We start from the raw sequence: 20,143 nt of genomic DNA, 5'->3' as shown, positions 1-20,143 counted from the left end.
GACCCCAGATCACAGCAGACTTACAACAGATATTATACCAGTGACCTGCAGGTGGCGCTGTCCCAATTGTACTGTAGCTTTCCCTCTAAATCCCTCAGTCCTCTTCCTGGGTCACCACCTGGGGGGCACCTAGCTTTCCATATACCCCGAATGACATATCAATCTGCATCTGTGTCAGTCTTTACTGTCATTCTGACATTATGTTCACGTAGGTAGGTAGGAAACTAGTAAGCATTGACGTTAGTTTGATCGTTCAGATAACATAAAACATCTACAACGGAGAAAGTAAACGCTGCATTCAGGGCCTGATCAATACACCTGGCGATAAATGCAATTAAAAGCAAACAATAGCGGCTATCGGCCGGAGGAGGCGCCGGGATCAACACAAGTATTGATTACACATTGGCGCTGGACTGAAACTAATAGATCCACCGCAGTGACTGCACCGCCACCTAGTGGCAGGAACACATTACTGCAGGTCACTTCTATAAAGGGGCCTGAACATGGCACCTCCAACAGAGGGTGAGCGTGTCACCGCTGATCTCTAGTGATGGATAGGCGGCATTCTCAGTGATGTCACCGCTGATCTCTAGTGATGGATAGGCGGCATTCTCAGTGATATCACCGCTGATCTCTAGTGAAGGGATGGGCTGCATTCTCAGTGATGTCACCGCTGATCTCTAGTGATGGATAGGCGGCATTCTCAGTGATGTCACCGCTGATCTCTAGTGATGGATAGGCTGCATTCTCAGTGATGTCACCGCTGATCTCTAGTGAATGGATAGGCGGCATTCTCAGTGATGTCACCGCTGATCTCTAGTGATGGATAGGCGGCATTCTCAGTGGTCACCGCTGATCTCTAGTGAATGGATAGGCGGCATTCTCAGTGATGTCACCGCTGATCTCTAGTGAAGGGATAGGCTGCATTCTCAGTGATGTCACCGCTGATCTCTAGTGATGGATAGGCGGCATTCTCAGTGATGTCACCGCTGATCTCTAGTGATGGATAGGCGGCATTCTCAGTGATGTCACCGCTGATCTCTAGTGATGGATAGGCTGCATTCTCAGTGATGTCACCGCTGATCTCTAGTGAATGGATAGGCGGCATTCTCAGTGATGTCACCGCTGATCTCTAGTGATGGATAGGCGGCATTCTCAGTGGTCACCGCTGATCTCTAGTGAATGGATAGGCGGCATTCTCAGTGATGTCACCGCTGATCTCTAGTGATGGCTAGGCGACATTCTCAGTGATGTCACCGCTGATCTCTAGTGATGGATAGGCGACATTCTGAGTGATGTCACCGCTGATCTCTAGTGATGGATAGGCGGCATTCTCAGTGATGTCACCGCTGATCTCTAGTGATGGATAGGCGGCATTCTCAGTGATATCACCGCTGATCTCTAGTGATAGGCGGCATTCTCAGTGATGTCACCGCTGATCTATAGTGATGGATAGGCTGCATTCTCAGTGATGTCACCGCTGATCTATAGTGATGGATAGGCTGCATTCTCAGTGATGTCACCGCTGATCTCTAGTGATCGATAGGCTGTATTTTCAGTGATGTCACCGCTAATCTCTAGTGATGGATAGGCTGCATTCTCAGTGATGTCACCGCTGATCTCTAGTGATGGGCGGCATTCTCAGTGATGTCACCGCTGATCTCTAGTGATCGATAGGCTGTATTTTCAGTGATGTCACCGCTAATCTCTAGTGATGGATAGGCTGCATTCTCAGTGATGTCACCGCTGATCTCTAGTGAATGGATAGGCGGCATTCTCAGTGATGTCACCGCTGATCTCTAGTGAATGGATAGGCTGCATTCTCAGTGATATCACCGCTGATCTCTAGTGATGGATAGGCTGCATTCTCAGTGATGTCACCGCTGATCTATAGTGATGGATAGGCTGCATTCTCAGTGATGTCACCGCTGATCTCTAGTGATGGATAGGCTGCATTCTCAGTGATGTCACCGCTGATCTCTAGTGATGGATAGGCTGTATTTTCAGTGATGTCACCGCTAATCTCTAGTGATGGATAGGCTGCATTCTCAGTGATGTCACCGCTGATCTCTAGTGAATGGATAGGTGGCATTCTCAGTGATGTCACCGCTGATCTCTAGTGAATGGATAGGCGGCATTCTCAGTGATGTCACCGCTGATCTCTAGTGAATGGATAGGCTGCATTCTCAGTGATGTCACCGCTGATCTCTAGTGAATGGATAGGCTGCATCCTCAGTGATGAAATCCACTCTTTCCAAAAGACACACAAAGCACCAACCACATGTTAGGAAAATGCATATAGTTTTAATATAAGACTCTGTTTTACATTAAAAAAAATCAAACATTTAAAAAATAGATTGGATTATCCCTGAATACTTCTGTAAAGTGAACGCCGCACAGAACTCTGCTCGGATCTCTTAATATAACTTTATAGAAATCCACTTTGAAGATACAAAGCTCCAAATCTACTGCATAGACAGTTACATGTAAATGTAATGTGTGACTATGGAGTTCAATCTATGATCTGCATGCAGTGAGCTCCCCCTAGTGGTGGCTGTATATACACCTGCAGTAAGCTGCTGTGCTCCCCTAGTGGTGGTTGTATATATCAGTATGCTCCCTCTAGTGGTGGCTGCAGGTAGAGATTTTTATCATGTAACATTATATCTATGCAGGAGATTTGGAGCTTTGTATCAGAAAAACTTGAAGTTTACATAAAGAAAGTCATCAGCTCAGGATTTTGGCCCTGGACATTCCCATTACTTATTAGGACTGACGGCAGTGAGGTCAGGACACGGCTCAGGCACTCAAGTGACCACACACACATTCATCCAGAAAAGGCCCGACTCTCCGCCCCCGGCCGATGTCGTCGCGTGGAAGATTTCCGCTTAATTTCAACATTTCTTAAGAAAAAGTGTAAAATATCCAGGATTTGTAATTAAATCTACAGATAAATAAATACAGTAAACTGGAGGCACAAACTGGAAATCCTCGTGTGAAGGCGTCCACCACAGGCCGAATAACGGGAAAAATCGATAATGGCGGAAGGACGCCGCCGCGGCACATAATGCACAGGGCCGACCGCCCTCATTTTGGCAATTTAAAAAAATTTATTTCACAGAAAAGTCAGCGACAGGAAGAAGCTCAGGGTCCAGTCCTCTGCAAATAAAGCATAATCGCTGTATGAGCTCTGCGACCATTTCAAGATCTCTGCTTGCTATCAGTGAATAGAAGTCATAAACTGAAGCCGAGCACCCCTCCTGACCTCATGCTTGGTGGAATCGTATCCAGTCTAAACAAACCCCTTGAAGCTAAAAAGCGTGAATTCCAGACTGACACATTGTAACAAACGATCAGGACGGGATGTACTGAACGCAAAGAGGATCGTCTGGACTTCATACAACGGAATCAATCCCTCAAAACTGGGAGAAGTATTCGGTCGGCACAGGCTTTCAAGGCTCTGTTAGATAAGAATGTCCCCATTCATGACAGCAAGCAGAGATCTATGAATCCCTCACTATGTTAAACGGGAAACATGTTGAGATGTAGCAGGATTTGTCAGTTTCCCTTTGGTGCGGCTCAGGGATTTCACAGGAGTCCATGGCGTCAGTATGGGATACAACACCACGACACCAGGCCACTACCGTCCGTGGCGTCAGTATGGGATACAACACCACGACACCAGACCACTACCGTCCGTGGCGTCAGTATGGGATACTTGTGTGGAATTGCAGCAGCTTTGGAAGACACAATGTGAAGTTCTCGCAGTCCCTGAGGTTCACGGAGTCCAGGATAATGTGCAGCGCCGGCACAGACGGTGCACGCCCCCCGGCTCGGACGGCGCACGCCCCCGGCTCGGACGACGCTCTCCCTGCGACTCTTGGAGGCCCTCGATGCATCTCAAGTATCAGGATTGTCAGGAGGAAGAGCAGACGCTAAAGGAGGCCGACCATCTGATCGATCTGCCGCATGTAGACGCTCTTCAGGGGTAAGGAGTATCTGCGCTCCGCAGGAACTCTGTAACACTGGAAAGAAGACGTACAAACATCAAGATATTGACGTCGCTAAGAGGCACTGTCCACTGGAGACTGAAAAGAGACTCGTGCTTTACACTGCAGCTTTGCTCCATACGCACACAACTACTTCAACTTATCTGCATAGTCGAGACGAGTCTGACGTTCTTTGAAATCCACCCCTAGCTTAGAGCAGCGGGTTTCTAACTATTGCAAATCTTTAGCAGCCAGCATGCACTGACAAGTCTATGGCTGTCATAGCAGCTGGAGAGTCGCAGGCTACAGTTCATTGGTTTAGAGGTGGGGGATACTAATCGTCCACCCATTTCAGCTCTGCACCATCACAACACAAACTAAGCAGCACTGTCTCCTGTGCCAGAAGCTCTGGCAACTGTTCTGTCCCTCTACCATGCTTTACACTGCATCTCTGCTTGATCATATTGGCTGCTGTGAATATGCACAATCTCCACATTTAATCAGTAGATGGAGAGGAGGAGCATGGAGATCTGGGAGGGAGGGTACACGAGTTTAAAACCTACTTAAGAACGGCATAAAGACCAATTCCCTAACAGGATGAGAGGGTGGGGGAGGGGCGGAGGCCGATACTTCCATGTCTGTCACTTACGTTGGTGCTGCCGTTGGCCGCTCTCAGCCTGGTCTGGGACAGCTTCTCGGGGTCAGCTCGTGTCTTCTGCTCAGAGTGGAAGAAATCTTTCCAGGCTTTGTTCCTAAAACGAGGGTCCAGCGGGATGAGATGCCCCTCGGTGGTGAAGAGGTATCTGTTCCCCGTCGTGTGCACCGGATTTTCTTCATCAAACAGCTGAGGACAGAACACATAAGATGGGGAGCAATGCGGGCGTCAGCGCGGGGTCACCCCTCAATATGGATCAAAGCGATTCCCTAGCTGGCTGAGAAAAGCCCTCCTCCCCCCACCCCCGAGACAAGCGGCGCCATGTGCTTACCAAGAACAAATATTTGCATGTTTCGCTCAAGAAGAAACTCTCCATGCGATCCTCCTGGGACTTGTCCACCACATGGTGCAGCGTCGCATAACCGCACCTGCAGGCCGTCAACACAGCATTACTAAAGAAAGACGGGCGGGGGCCCCCCCACTTAGGACGGGTGGGCCCCCCCCCCCACACACACACACACACACACACACACTTACTCTGCCTTGGCATGCTTCTCCAGGCTCAGCAGAATATCCATTCCAACGTGCAGGTAAAAAGGATTCTTGGTGGCCTGTGGAAGGAGCAGAAGGTTAGAAGAACCAGTGTCTGCAGGAAAGTGAGAACGTAAGGACCCTGACATCTCACATCAAGGGATGGTTGGATTTTAATCTGAGATCCCAAAGATAAGCGGCATTAGATCATCTGGCAGCTACTTACTTTCTTCTTTCTTTCTGTATGTAGGGAGCTCCCTCTAGTGGTGGCTGTATAATCTGTATGTAGTGAGCTCCCTCTAGTGGTGGCTGTATAATCTGTATGTAGTGAGCTCCCTCTAGTGGTGGCTGTATAATCTGTATGTAGTGAGCTCCCTCTAGTGGTGACTGTATAATCTGTATGTAGTGAGCTCCCTCTAGTGGTGGCTGTATAATCTGTATGTAGTGAGCTCCCTCTAGTGGTGGCTGTATAATCTGTATGTAGTGAGCTCCCTCTAGTGGTGACTGTATAATCTGTATGTAGTGAGCTCCCTCTAGTGGTGGCTGTATATTCTGTATGTAGTGAGCTCCCCCTAGTGGTGGCTGTATATTCTGTATGTAGTGAGCTCCCTCTAGTGGTGACTGTATAATCTGTATGTAGTGAGCTCTCACTAGTAATGGCTGTATAATCTGTATGCAGTGAGCTCTCTCTAGTGTTGGCTGTATAATCTGTATGTAGTGAGCTCCCCCTAGTGGTGGCGGTATAATCTGTATGTAGTGAGCTCCCTCTAGTGGTGGCTGTATAATCTGTATGTAGTGAGCTCCCTCTAGTAGTGGCTGTATAATCTGTATGTAGTGAGCTCCCTCTAGTGGTGGCTGTATAATCTGTATGTAGTGAGCTCCCTCTAGTGGTGGCTGTATAATCTGTATGTAGTGAGCTCCCTCTAGTGGTGGCTGTATAATCTGTATGTAGTGAGCTCCCTCTAGTGGTGGCTGTATAATCTGTATGTAGTGAGCTCCCTCTAGTGGTGGCTGTATAATCTGTATGTAGTGAGCTCCCTCTCGTGGTGGCTGTATAATCTGTATGTAGTGAGCTCCCTCTAGTGGTGGCTGTATAATCTGTATGTAGTGAGCTCCCTCTAGTGGTGGCTGTATAATCTGTATGTAGTGAGCTCCCTCTCGTGGTGGCTGTATAATCTGTATGTAGTGAGCTCCCTCTAGTGGTGGCTGTAAAATCTGTATGTAGTGAGCTTCCTCTAGTGGTGGCTGTATAATCTGTATGTAGTGAGCTCCCTCTAGTGGTGGCTGTATAATCTGTATGTAGTGAGCTCCCTCTAGTGGTGGCTGTATAATCTGTATGTAGTGAGCTCCCTCTAGTGGTGGCTGTATAATCTGTATGTAGTGAGCTCCCTCTAGTGGTGACTGTATAATCTGTATGTAGTGAGCTCCCTCTAGTGGTGGCTGTATAATCTGTATGTAGTGAGCTCCCTCTAGTGGTGGCTGTATAATCTGTATGTAGTGAGCTCCCTCTAGTGGTGACTGTATAATCTGTATGTAGTGAGCTCCCTCTAGTGGTGGCTGTATATTCTGTATGTAGTGAGCTCCCCCTAGTGGTGGCTGTATATTCTGTATGTAGTGAGCTCCCTCTAGTGGTGACTGTATAATCTGTATGTAGTGAGCTCTCACTAGTAATGGCTGTATAATCTGTATGCAGTGAGCTCTCTCTAGTGTTGGCTGTATAATCTGTATGTAGTGAGCTCCCCCTAGTGGTGGCGGTATAATCTGTATGTAGTGAGCTCCCTCTAGTGGTGGCTGTATAATCTGTATGTAGTGAGCTCCCTCTAGTAGTGGCTGTATAATCTGTATGTAGTGAGCTCCCTCTAGTGGTGGCTGTATAATCTGTATGTAGTGAGCTCCCTCTAGTGGTGGCTGTATAATCTGTATGTAGTGAGCTCCCTCTAGTGGTGGCTGTATAATCTGTATGTAGTGAGCTCCCTCTAGTGGTGGCTGTATAATCTGTATGTAGTGAGCTCCCTCTAGTGGTGGCTGTATAATCTGTATGTAGTGAGCTCCCTCTAGTGGTGGCTGTATAATCTGTATGTAGTGAGCTCCCTCTCGTGGTGGCTGTATAATCTGTATGTAGTGAGCTCCCTCTAGTGGTGGCTGTATAATCTGTATGTAGTGAGCTCCCTCTAGTGGTGGCTGTATAATCTGTATGTAGTGAGCTCCCTCTCGTGGTGGCTGTATAATCTGTATGTAGTGAGCTCCCTCTAGTGGTGGCTGTAAAATCTGTATGTAGTGAGCTTCCTCTAGTGGTGGCTGTATAATCTGTATGTAGTGAGCTCCCTCTAGTGGTGGCTGTATAATCTGTATGTAGTGAGCTCCCTCTAGTGGTGGCTGTATAATCTGTATGTAGTGAGCTCCCTCTAGTGGTGGCTGTATAATCTGTATGTAGTGAGCTCCCTCTAGTGGTGGCTGTATAATCTGTATGTAGTGAGCTCCCTCTCGTGGTGGCTGTATAATCTGTATGTAGTGAGCTCCCTCTAGTGGTGGCTGTATAATCTGTATGTAGTGAGCTCCCTCTAGTGGTGGCTATATAATCTGTATGTAGTGTGCTCCCTCTAGTGGTAACTGTATAATCTGTATGTAGTGAGCTTCCTCTAGTGGTGGCTGTATAATCTGTATGTAGTGAGCTCCCTCTAGTGGTGGCTGTATAATCTGTATGTATTGAGCTCCCTCTAGTGGTGGCTGTATAATCTGTACGCAATGAGCTCCCTCTAGTGGGGGCTGCAGGCAGATGAAAAGCTTAGCCTGCAGCCGATAGCTCACCTGATAGAGGAGGTAGGTGGACTCCACCAGTTCTGGTCTGAGTGGGTAGAAGGAGACGTCTGGCGCCTGCAGTTGCCAGTTGTACCTCTCGGGCAGAGCTCCATAGCGCTTCCAGATTGCATAGTAAAAGGCGTGGAGGCAAATTGCATCTTCTATGTCTCCTTTCAAGACCTGCATGACAGAAACAGAACCTAACTGCAGAGCTGGTCTGAAGAGCTTACACTCACAACATGAGGAATGCTGCTACCTGCAGGCCAGGGAAGAAAGCCTGGAGAGAGTCTATCCAAGTGTTCATGATCTGCCCATTAAACATGTTCACGTTGACGTACAGCGGAGGGTCGCCCTCACCTTCATTGCAGGATTCTCGTCTGGGGAGAACAGACAATTCACATCCAAAGCTGCATCGAGAATCATACTGCTTTCTTGTTAGCTCTTAGACCACAACACCTCACAGGTCTCGGCTGCCCCAGTGTTAACCCATTGCTCCATACATACCCCCTCCGCAGGTGGTTCTGGATGCTTCTATAAGCCTCATTGAACATGTGCAAATCTTCCTCCTCTCCAAACAAGATGTAAGACTTCAGCAGATACTCGAAGAAGGAGTCTAGGCCGGCTCCCAGGCCGCTCTGCTTCCCCACCCACTGGCCCGTCTGTATATCCACCACATTGCCTGCAAGCAAAGAACACCGTGAGGACAAGGCGAAGAATGAGGCGAGCAAAAAAAGGGGCGCACCCCAAAAAATCGCCCTCACCCAGAAGACCCGTGTGATTGCTCCGGAGGTTCCAGAGAGCTTGCACGGCGCGGCGGGCCACCCACTCAAAGGTGGAGTCTCCGAGGAGTCGGCTGAGGATCCCAAACTCGACCAGGAGAGATCCAGCCCCTGCGGTACAGGTCTCGTTCAGGCTGTCAGGAGGCACCCCCTTCTGCAGGTTCACCTGGACACAAGACAGGGTCGGGGGGGGGGAGGGGGAGGAAAACGGGTGAAATCTTAAAACCAGGTCACCCAGAAACTGGTGTCAGCTAGAAGAAGTATATGTACATCCCCCACCCAGATATCTAGAAGTATATGTACATCCCCCACCCAGATATCTAGAAGTATATGTACATCCCCCACCCAGATATCTAGAAGTATATGTACATCCCCCACCCAGATATCTAGTAGTATATGTACACCCCCTATCTGGACGCCCCCCACCCAGATATCTAGTAGTATATGTACACCCCCTATCTGGACGCCCCCCACCCAGATATCTAGCAGTATATGTACACCCCCTATCTGGACGCCCCCCACCCAGATATCTAGTAGTATATGTACACCCCCTATCTGGACGCCCCCCACCCAGATATCTAGTAGTATATGTACATCGCCTATCTGGACGCCCCCCACCCAGATATCTAGTAGTATATGTACATCGCCTATCTGGACGCCCCCCACCCAGATATCTAGCAGTATATGTACATCCCCTATCTGGACGCCCCCCACCCAGATATCTAGTAGTATATGTACATCCCCTATCTGGACGCCCCCCACCCAGATATCTAGTAGTATATGTACACCCCCTATCTGGACGCCCCCCACCCAGATATCTAGTAGTATATGTACACCCCCTATCTGGATGCCCCCCACCCAGATATCTAGTAGTATATGTACACCCCCTATCTGGACGCCCCCCACCCAGATATCTAGTAGTATATGTACACCCCCTATCTGGACGCCCCCCACCCAGATATCTAGCAGTATATGTACACCCCCTATCTGGACGCCCCCCACCCAGATATCTAGCAGTATATGTACACCCCCTATCTGGACGCCCCCCACCCAGATATCTAGCAGTATATGTACACCCCCTATCTGGACGCCCCCCCACCCAGATATCTAGCAGTATATGTACATCCCCCACCCAGATATCTAGCAGTATATGTACACCGCCTATCTGGACGCCCCCCACCCAGATATCTAGCAGTATATGTACACCCCCTATCTGGACGCCCCCCCACCCAGATATCTAGCAGTATATGTACACCCCCTATCTGGACGCCCCCCACCCAGATATCTAGCAGTATATGTACATCCCCCACCCAGATATCTAGCAGTATATGTACACCGCCTATCTGGACGCCCCCCACCCAGATATCTAGCAGTATATGTACACCCCCTATCTGGACGCCCCCCACCCAGATATCTAGCAGTATATGTACATCCCCCACCCAGATATCTAGCAGTATATGTACACCGCCTATCTGGACGCCCCCCACCCAGATATCTAGCAGTATATGTACACCGCCTATCTGGACGCCCCCCACCCAGATATCTAGTAGTATATGTACATCCCCTATCTGGACGCCCCCCACCCAGTTATCTAGCAGTATATGTATATCCCCTATCTGGACGCCCCCCACCCAGTTATCTAGTAGTATATGTACATCCCCTATCTGGACGCCCCCCACCCAGATATCTAGTAGTATATGTACACCCCCTATCTGGACGCCCCCCACCCAGATATCTAGCAGTATATGTACATCCCCTATCTGGACGCCCCCCACCCAGATATCTAGCAGTACATATAGATCGCCTGTCTGGACGCCCCCCACCCAGATATCAGCCCTCACTATGTGCTGTGGTGCATTGTGGGAGATAGGGAGACTGAACTCTGCTGGGGATGATGGGAGTGACTGCAATGTGTGTATAGAGCTGTAGTACAGTCCGGCATCTGCTCCGTGCACAGATTCTTCTCCCCTCCCCCGTATATCAGTTCAGGGCACGTACTCTCGCATAAGGCATTCCCGTTCTCGTGTTCTCAAAGGCTGGGAGCAGCCGGACGGCGAGGTCGTGCGCCATGTGCAGAAGTTCATCATCGTAACCATATACCGTCATGTTGCCGAACGGCTGCTGAGCGTCTGTCAGGATGATGTGTGCGGACAGGAGGCTCCCCAAAATCCTGCAGAGATGACGGGGGACAGCGTGAGAGTCATGAGAAACACGGGCCTCACTGAGGCAAGAAACGTTACTCATATTCAATACTCCGGTCACATCTAAAGCTGCAATCAGTATACTACTGTTTTGTTTTTGTTTTTTTTGTTATACATTGTATCAAAGTACAAAAGAATAATGAAAAGATTAGAAAATAAATGCAACAGTGGGCTCCAAGCAGGAGGACTGCAGCTCTGGGTGTGACTGGAGTACAAGTCCTGTTATACATCAAGGCCAGTACATCATAAGAAAAGCAAAGGATTTACAAAGCAACCTATTATAAGAGGCCCACAGAATCCTGACTGCAGCTCTGGCAGTGACTGGAGTACAAGAGATCACATAACTCAAGATCAATACTAGATAATTACAGCAGATTAATTTAGACCGTATCATTTAAAAAATAAAAAATAAATTAACTGCTGAACACCTGGGGCCTTAACAGCGCCCCCATTCACAAAACAGACAGCCCCTTTAAATGACTCACCTGATGTTTGCCTCAAACACCTGCACAGTGGAATCCTTTTCAAAAGTCACCGTGTCGATGACCAGGCGCACGGCCCGCTGGAACTCGCTGGCGTTTCCCATGACCTGAGGAGAGATGTACATGTGATGGATCGAGGCTGGAAGTGACCCCTGGCCAAAGAACCCTGCGGCTCCGGTGCCCGCTATACGGCTTCAGTGCTTGCCATGCAGGAGCGGTCATCACCCGACGGGTACATTCAGCGCCCCCCATGTAGTGGAGGCCTCTAGGCAGAAGGGGAAGCTCCGTGCTCTAAGTCTCAGTACTGATACAATCTATCTCATTTTGAAACAATATACTTTGACTTGTACTCTAGTCACATCCAGAGCTGCATTTGGAATTCTGCTCTTTTCCTCTTACCCATCACTGCTGTCCCTGCTGGTTCAGTCTATGCCGTCATGCTCTGCTGTGGTGCATTGTGGGAGATGCAGCATTTCCAGAGGAGTACTCTGGGGCTTTCTTAGCCAGAAGAGCGGACACAATCTCTGCTGCCCCCTGCTGGTTCGGGGTCTGTATGGACATCCTCCTCTGTGTGGCATTGTATGTACTCTGCTAGAGGGTCTGGGATGACTGATGCACAGCGGCAGACCCGGAGGTGACTGGAGGAGAAGATGCGGTGTAGCTCACCATCAGAACAGGATAGCTACTTATTACAAGCCGGCAGCAGCTTTGGATGTGACTGGAGTAGCAGGCATGATGCAAGGTGTAGTAGAGCAGAGTGGACTCAGTGTTACTCGGAGCTACCTGCTGTTACTGGAAGGAAGAGAGATGGGTCAGTAACTCACCGCCAGCGTGTCCAGGGCATCAATCAGGGTAAGAGAATAGTTCCCCAGGACATCATTGATGTTAAGATTTGAACTGAAACAACACAGTCAAAGGGGTTAACGGCGCCCTGAGGCGGAGAGACCCCACAGGAGGCGGAGTAACAACAACCGGTCATGTGAACTGCCTGCTGCCACTGCTCTGTGACGTCTGCTGCACTGAGTACTCACCCTGGTACTGACACTAGGGGGCGATGCGATACCAGTATGAAATACACATCGCCACCTAGTGGTGGATTTTTTATTCCTCACCCCTTAGGATATGGGATGGGATGTGATGGCCCCCGCCTAGAGGGACCCTCAGATCAGACAAGTACTCCCAGGGGACCTATACGGGGTGCACCTGGGGGTAACAGGTCATTTAAACCCTGGAATGGTCCCTAATATCAGTTTCTGGGAATGCTGGGCGACAACCAATATGGCCGCCACCAACACTTGGCTATCCTTGACTGAGATCTGTCCAGTTCTGCAGCCAGAGAGTAATGGATGTAAGCGACCTCTAGGTGACCGGAGGTGGAACATGTATGAGAGGGTGCGCAGCATGGAGGCGCAACAGCGAGGTACAGGTGGGCTGCGGGGAGGGGGGGGGCGTACAGTATGTCCGGGGTGTGAAGGAGGAGTACAGTATGTCCGGGGGGGGGGGGGGGCAGGAGTACAGTCTGTCGGGGGGGGGGGGGAGTGTACAGTCTGCCGGGGGGGGGGGGGGGGGGAGTACAGTCTGTCGGGGGGGGAGGGGAGTGTACAGTCTGCCGGGGGGGGGGGGGGGAGTACAGTCTGTCGGGGGGGGAGTACAGTCTGTCGGGGGGGGGGGAGTACAGTCTGTCGGGGGGGGGGGAGTACAGTCTGTCGGGGGGGGGGGGGGAGTACAGTCTGTCGGGGGGAGTACAGTCTGTCGGGGAGGGGGGGGGGGGGGAGTACAGTCTGTCGGGGGGGGGGGGGAGTACAGTCTGTCGGGGAGGGGGGGGGGGGAGTACAGTCTGTCGGGGGGGGGGGGAGTACAGTCTGTCGGGGGGGGGGGGGGAGTACAGTCGTCGGGGGGGGGAGTACAGTCTGTCGGGGGGGGGGGGGGGGGGGAGTACAGTCTGTCGGGGGGGGGGGGAGTACAGTCTGTCGGGGGGGGGGGGGGGGGAGTACAGTCTGTCGGGGGGGGGGGGGGGAGTACAGTCTGTCGGGGGGGGGGGGGGGGGGGGGAGAGTACAGTCTGTCGGGGGGGGAGTACAGTCTGTCGGGGGGGGGGGGGTGTACAGTCTGTCGGGGGGGGGGGGTACAGTCTTCGGGGGGGGGGGGGGGGGGAGTACAGTCTGTCGGGGGGGGGGGGGAGTACAGTCTGTCGGGGGGGGGGGGGAGTACAGTCTGTCGGGGGGGGGGGGGGGGGAGTACAGTCTGTCGGGGGGGGGGGGAGAGTACAGTCTGTCGGGGGGGGGGGGGGGGGAGTACAGTCTGTCGGGGGGGGAGGGGGGGGGGGGGGGAGTACAGTCTGTCGGGGGGGGGGGGGGAGTACAGTCTGTCGGGGGGGGGGGGGGAGTACAGTCTGTCGGGGGGGGGGGGGGGAGTACAGTCTGTCGGGGGGGGGGGAGTACAGTCTGTCGGGGGGGGGGGAAAGTCTGTCGGGGGGGGGGGGAAAGTCTGTCGGGGGGGGGGGAGTACAGTCTGTCGGGGGGGGGGGAGTACAGTCTGTCGGGGGGGGGGGGAGTACAGTCTGTCGGGGGGGGGGGGGGAGTGCAGTCTGTCGGGGGGGGGGGGGGGGGAGTGCAGTCTGTCGGGGGGGGGGGGAGTGCAGTCTGTCGGGGGGGGGGGGAGTGCAGTCTGTCGGGGGGGAGTGAAGTCTGTCGGGGGGGAAGTAAAGTCTGTCGGGGGGGAGTAAAGTCTGTCGGGGGGGGAGTAAAGTCTGTCGGGGGGGGAGTAAAGTCTGTCGGGGGGGGGAGTAAAGTCTGTCGGGGGGGGAGTAAAGTCTGTCGGGGGGGGAGTAAAGTCTGTCGGGGGGGGGGAGTAAAGTCTGTCGGGGGGGGGGAGTAAAGTCTGTCGGGGGGGGGGAGTAAAGTCTGTCGGGGGGGGGGGAGTAAAGTCTGTCGGGGGGGGGGAGTAAAGTCTGTCGGGGGGGGGGGGGGAGTACAGTCTGTCGGGGGGGGGAGTAAAGTCTGTCGGGGGGGGGGGGAGTAAAGTCTGTCGGGGGGGGGGGGGGAGTAAAGTCTGTCGGGGGGGGGGGGGGAGTACAGTCTGTCGGGGGGGGGGGGGGGGGAGTACAGTCTGTCGGGGGGGGGGGGGGGGAGTACAGTCTGTCGGGGGGGGGGAGGAGTACAGTATGTCGGGGGGGGGGGAGGAGTACAGTATGTCGGGGGGGGAGGAGTACAGTCTGTCGGGGGGGGGGGGGGGAGTACAGTCTGTCGGAGGGGGGGGGGAGTACAGTCTGTCGGAGGGGGGGGGGGGGGGGAGTACAGTCTGTCGGAGGGGGGGGGGGGGAGTACAGTCTGTCGGAGGGGGGGGGGAGAGTACAGTCTGTCGGGGGGGGAGTACAGTCTGTCGGGGGGGGAGGGGAGTACAGTCTGTCGGGGGGGGGGGGAGTACAGTCTGTCGGAGGGGGGGGGGAGTACAGTCTGTCGGAGGGGGGGGGGGGGAGTACAGTCTGTCGGGGGGGGAGTACAGTCTGTCGGGGGGGGGGGGGGAGTACAGTCTGTCGGGGGGGGGGGAGTACAGTCTGTCGGGGGGGGGAGTACAGTCTGTCGGGGGGGGGGGGAAAGTCTGTCGGGGGGGGAGTACAGTCTGTCGGGGGGGGGGGGGGAGTGCAGTCTGTCGGGGGGGGGGGGGGAGTGCAGTCTGTCGGGGGGGGGGAGTACAGTCTGTCGGGGGGGGGAGTACAGTCTGTCGGGGGGGGGGAGAGTAAAGTCTGTCGGGGGGGGAGTAAAGTCTGTCGGGGGGGGAGTAAAGTCTGTCGGGGGGGGAGTAAAGTCTGTCGGGGGGGGAGTAAAGTCTGTCGGGGGGGGAGTAAAGTCTGTCGGGGGGGGGAGTAAAGTCTGTCGGGGGGGGGAGTAAAGTCTGTCGGGGGGGAGTAAAGTCTGTCGGGGGGGGGAGTAAAGTCTGTCGGGGGGGGGGGGGGGGAGTACAGTCTGTTGGGGGGGAGTAAAGTCTGTCGGGGGGGGGGAGTAAAGTCTGGGGGGGGGGGGGAGTAAAGTCTGTCGGGGGGGGGGAGTAAAGTCTGTCGGGGGGGGGGAGTAAAGTCTGTCGGGGGGGGGGAGTAAAGTCTGTCGGGGGGGGGGGAGTAAAGTCTGTCGGGGGGGGGAGTAAAGTCTGTCGGGGGGGGGGGGGGGAGTAAAGTCTGTCGGGGGGGGGGGGGGAGTACAGTCTGTCGGGGGGGGGAGTAAAGTCTGTCGGGGGGGGGGGGGAGTAAAGTCTGTCGGGGGGGGGAGTAAAGTCTGTCGGGGGGGGAGTAAAGTCTGTCGGGGGGGGGAGTAAAGTCTGTCGGGGGGGGGAGTAAAGTCTGTCGGGGGGGGGAGTAAAGTCTGTCGGGGGGGGAGTAAAGTCTGTCGGGGGGGGAGTAAAGTCTGTCGGGGGGGGGAGTAAAGTCTGTCGGGGGGGGGGGAGTACAGTCTGTTGGGGGGGGAGTAAAGTCTGTCGGGGGGGGGGGGAGTACAGTCTGTTGGGGGGGAGTAAAGTCTGTCGGGGGGGGGGGGGAGTAAAGTCTGGGGGGGGGAGTAAAGTCTGTCGGGGGGGGGAGTAAAGTCTGTCGGGGGGGGGAGTACAGTCTGTCGGGGGGGGGAGTACAGTCTGTCGGAGGGGGGGGGGGGAGTACAGTCTGTCGGAGGGGGGGGGAGTACAGTCTGTCGGGGGGGGGGGGGGGAGTACAGTCTGTCGGGGGGGGAGTAGTACAGTCTGTCGGGGGGTACAGTCTGTCGGGGGGGAGGGGGATTACAGTCTGTCGGGGGGGGGGGGGAGTACAGTCTGTCGGGGGGGGGGGGGAGTACAGTCTGTCGGGGGGGGGGGGGGGGAGGAGTACAGTATGTCGGGGGGGAGGAGTACAGTATGTCCGGGGGGGAGGAGTACAGTATGTCGGGGGTGGGGAGTACAGTCTGTCGGGGGGGGGGGGGGGGAGTACAGTCTGTCGGAGGGGGGGGGAGTACAGTCTGTCGGGGGGGGGAGTACAGTCTGTCGGGGGGGGGGGGGGAGTACAGTCTGTCGGGGGGGGGGGAGTACAGTCTGTCGGGGGGGGGGGGGGAGTACAGTCTGTCGGGGGGGGGGGGGGGAGTACAGTCTGTCGGGGGGGGGAGTACAGTCTGTCGGGGGGGGGGGGAGTGCAGTCTGTCGGGGGGGGGGGGGGGAGTGCAGTCTGTCGGGGGGGGGGGGGGGAGTGCAGTCTGTCGGGGGGGGGGGGGGGGAGTGCAGTCTGTCGGGGGGGGGGGGGAGTACAGTCTGTCGGGGGGAGTAAAGTCTGTCGGGGGGGGGGAGTAAAGTCTGTCGGGGGGGGAGTAAAGTCTGTCGGGGGGGGAGTAAAGTCTGTCGGGGGGGGGAGTAAAGTCTGTCGGGGGGGGGAGTAAAGTCTGTCGGGGGGGGAGTAAAGTCTGTCGGGGGGGGAGTAAAGTCTGTCGGGGGGGGAGTAAAGTCTGTCGGGGGGGGGAGTAAAGTCTGTCGGGGGGGGAGTAAAGTCTGTCGGGGGGGGGAGTAAAGTCTGTCGGGGGGGGGAGTAAAGTCTGTCGGGGGGGGGAGTAAAGTCTGTCGGGGGGGGGGGGGGGAGTACAGTCTGTTGGGGGGAGTAAAGTCTGTCGGGGGGGGGGGGGGAGTAAAGTCTGGGGGGGGGAGTAAAGTCTGTCGGGGGGGGGGGGAGTAAAGTCTGTCGGGGGGGGGGGAGTAAAGTCTGTCGGGGGGGGGGGGAGTACAGTCTGTCGGGGGGGGGAGTAAAGTCTGTCGGGGGGGGGGGAGTAAAGTCTGTCGGGGGGGGGGGGGGGGGAGTACAGTCTGTCGGGGGGGGAGTACAGTCTGTCGGGGGGGGGGAGTACAGTCTGTCGGGGGGGGGGGGGAGTACAGTCTGTCGGGGGGGAGTACAGTCTGTCGGGGGGGGAGTACAGTCTGTCGGGGGGGGGAGTACAGTGTCGGGGGGGGGGGGGAGTACAGTCTGTCGGGGGGGGGGGGGGGGAGTACAGTCTGTCGGGGGGGGGGGGGGAGTAAAGTCTGTCGGGGGGGGGGGGAGTAAAGTCTGTCGGGGGGGGGGGAGTAAAGTCTGTCGGGGGGGGGAGTAAAGTCTGTCGGGGGGGGGGAGTAAAGTCTGTCGGGGGGGGGGGAGTAAAGTCTGTCGGGGGGGGGGGAGTAAAGTCTGTCGGGGGGGGGGGGGGGGGAGGAGTACAGTCTGTCGGGGGGGGGGAGTACAGTCTGTCGGGGGGGGGGGGAGTACAGTCTGTCGGGGGGGGAGTACAGTCTGTCGGGGGGGGGAGTACAGTCTGTCGGGGGGGGGGGAGTACAGTCTGTCGGGGGGGGGAGTACAGTCTGTCGGGGGGGGGGGGGGAGTACAGTCTGTCGGGGGGGGGGAGTACAGTCTGTCGGGGGGGGGGAGTACAGTCTGTCGGGGGGGGGGGAGTACAGTCTGTCGGAGGGGGGGAGTACAGTCTGTCGGGGGGGGGGAGTACAGTCTGTCGGGGGGGGAGTACAGTCTGTCGGGGGGGGGAGTACAGTCTGTCGGGGGGGGGAGTACAGTCTGTCGGGGGGGGGAGTACAGTCTGTCGGGGGGGGGGGGGAGTACAGCCTGTCGGGGGGGGGGAGTACAGTCTGTCGGGGGGGGGGGGAGTACAGTCTGTCGGGGGGGGGGGGAGTACAGTCTGTCGGGGGGGGAGTACAGTCTGTCGGGGGGGGAGTACAGTCTGTCGGGGGGGGGAGTACAGTCTGTCGGAGGGGGGGAGTACAGTCTGTCGGGGGGGGGGGAGTACAGTCTGTCGGGGGGGGGGGGGAGTACAGTCTGTCGGGGGGGGGGAGTACAGTCTGTCGGGGGGGGGGGGAGTACAGTCTGTCGGGGGGGGGAGTACAGTCTGTCGGAGGGGGGGAGTACAGTCTGTCGGGGGGGGGAGTACAGTCTGTCGGGGGGGGGAGTACAGTCTGTCGGGGGGGGGAGTACAGTCTGTCGGGGGGGGGAGTACAGTCTGTCGGGGGGGAGTACAGTCTGTCGGGGGGGGGGAGTACAGTCTGTCGGGGGGGGGAGTACAGTCTGTCGGGGGGGGGGAGTACAGTCTGTCGGGGGGGGGGGAGTACAGTCTGTCGGGGGGGGGGGGAGTACAGTCTGTCGGGGGGGGGGGGAGTACAGTCTGTCGGGGGGGGGGAGTACAGTCTGTCGGGGGGGGGAGTACAGTCTGTCGGGGGGGGGGGGAGTACAGTCTGTCAGGGGGGGGGGGGAGTACAGTCTGTCGGGGGGGGGGGAGTACAGTCTGTCGGGGGGGGGGGGGGGAGTACAGTCTGTCGGGGGGGGGGGGGAGTACAGCCTGTCGGGGGGGGGGAGTACAGTCTGTCAGGGGGGGGGGAGTACAGTCTGTCAGGGGGGGGGGGAGTACAGTCTGTCAGGGGGGGGGGGGAGTACAGTATGTCAGGGGGGGGGGGGGGAGTACAGTCTGTCGGGGGGGGGGGGGGAGTACAGTCTGTCGGGGGGGGGGGGGAGTACAGTATGTCAGGGGGGGGGGGGAGTACAGTCTGTCCGGGGGGGGGGGGAGGCGGAGAGTACAGTATGTGGGGGGTTACAGGAAGTCCGGGGGGGGCTGTACAGTATGTCTGGGGGGGGCAGTACAGTATGTCCGGGGGGGAGTACAGTATGTCCGGGGGGGGGGGGGAAGTACAGTATGTCCGGGGGGGGGGGGGAAGTACAGTATGTCCGGGGGGGGGGGGGAAGTACAGTATGTCCGGGGGGGGGGAGTACAGTATGTCCGGGGGGGGGGGGGAGTACAGTATGTCCGGGGGGGGGGGAGTACAGTATGTCCGGGGGGGGGGGGGAGTACAGTATGTCCGGGGGGGGGGGGGAGTACAGTATGTCCAGGGGGGGGGGGGAGTACAGTATGTCCGGGGGGGAGTACAGTATGTCGGAGGGGGGGGAGGGGAGTACAGTATGTAGGGGGAGTACAGTATGTCGGAGGGGGGGTACAGTATGTCGGGGTGGAGGGGGGTACAGTATGTCGGGGGGGGGGGGGGAGTACAGTATGTGGGGGGGGGGGGGGGGAGTACAGTATGTCGCGGGCACCGGATCTTCACAGCTGTCACTCACGGGTTCCCGGTGTCCGGCCCTCGGCCCCGGCACAGGATGGGGTTCAGCTCGTCCTCCGGGAAGGCATATCTCATGTAGTTGTCGTAGCCGAAGGAGAACATCCCCCGCGCCATCTCCCGCATCTCGCGGCGCAGACCGGCCGGGAAGGAGCTGTACCTGCGCCCATACTCGTCCCCGAGGTGGAAGCGCCCATAGGAGGTGCGGCACACCGCCGCAGCGCCCGACTTCACCGACCTGGCCGCCCGCACCGCCCCCGGACCGATGAAACCCCGCAGAGCCTGGAGCCCGAGCCGCAGCAAGAGCAGCCCCAGCACCGCCGACCACCAGCGCATCCCTGTCCCGACACTTCCGGGACACGCTCCGCCCCCGCCCACTGATAGGCCGCTGTCCGCGACTTGACACGCCCATCTCCTCACCGCCTGCCGATTGAGCAAATCTTGGTCACGGGGCCACCACTGTGGCCAATCACAAACCAGCACGTCAGACTGACGGACTTGGCGGCGTCACGTGTCCATAGAGACGCTTCCGGGTACGAGAAACACCCCGCCCCTAAGTCTTGTTTACCTCTGTACGTCTCAAATGATTGGCTGAGGTGCCACTCCCAGAATCACATGACACCACT

At 56.3% G+C, this 20,143-nt stretch overlaps 1 protein-coding gene across 1 annotated transcript; it reads right to left on the bottom strand.

The window, feature by feature from the left end:
* Positions 1-2,299: 2,299 nt before the first annotated feature.
* On the bottom strand, positions 2,300-19,902 carry EDEM1 (ER degradation enhancing alpha-mannosidase like protein 1). The gene is made up of 12 exons (XM_040407639.1): positions 19,522-19,902; positions 12,261-12,333; positions 11,440-11,543; positions 10,752-10,923; positions 8,736-8,919; positions 8,479-8,653; positions 8,231-8,351; positions 7,984-8,154; positions 5,182-5,255; positions 4,976-5,072; positions 4,639-4,833; positions 2,300-4,025 (listed from the first exon to the last, which is right to left on the bottom strand). The coding sequence occupies exons 1-12, from the start codon at positions 19,851-19,853 to the stop codon at positions 3,936-3,938; spliced, it is 1,788 nt and encodes a 595-aa protein (XP_040263573.1). The 5' UTR covers positions 19,854-19,902; the 3' UTR covers positions 2,300-3,935.
* Between the last annotated feature and the right edge of the window lie 241 nt (positions 19,903-20,143).

This window comes from Bufo bufo, chromosome 9, assembly GCF_905171765.1.
Source record: "Bufo bufo chromosome 9, aBufBuf1.1, whole genome shotgun sequence".
Classification (NCBI taxonomy): Eukaryota; Metazoa; Chordata; class Amphibia; order Anura; family Bufonidae; genus Bufo; species Bufo bufo.
The sequence above is the reverse complement of the archived record's forward strand: the minus strand, read 5'-3'. Positions and strand labels throughout refer to the sequence as shown.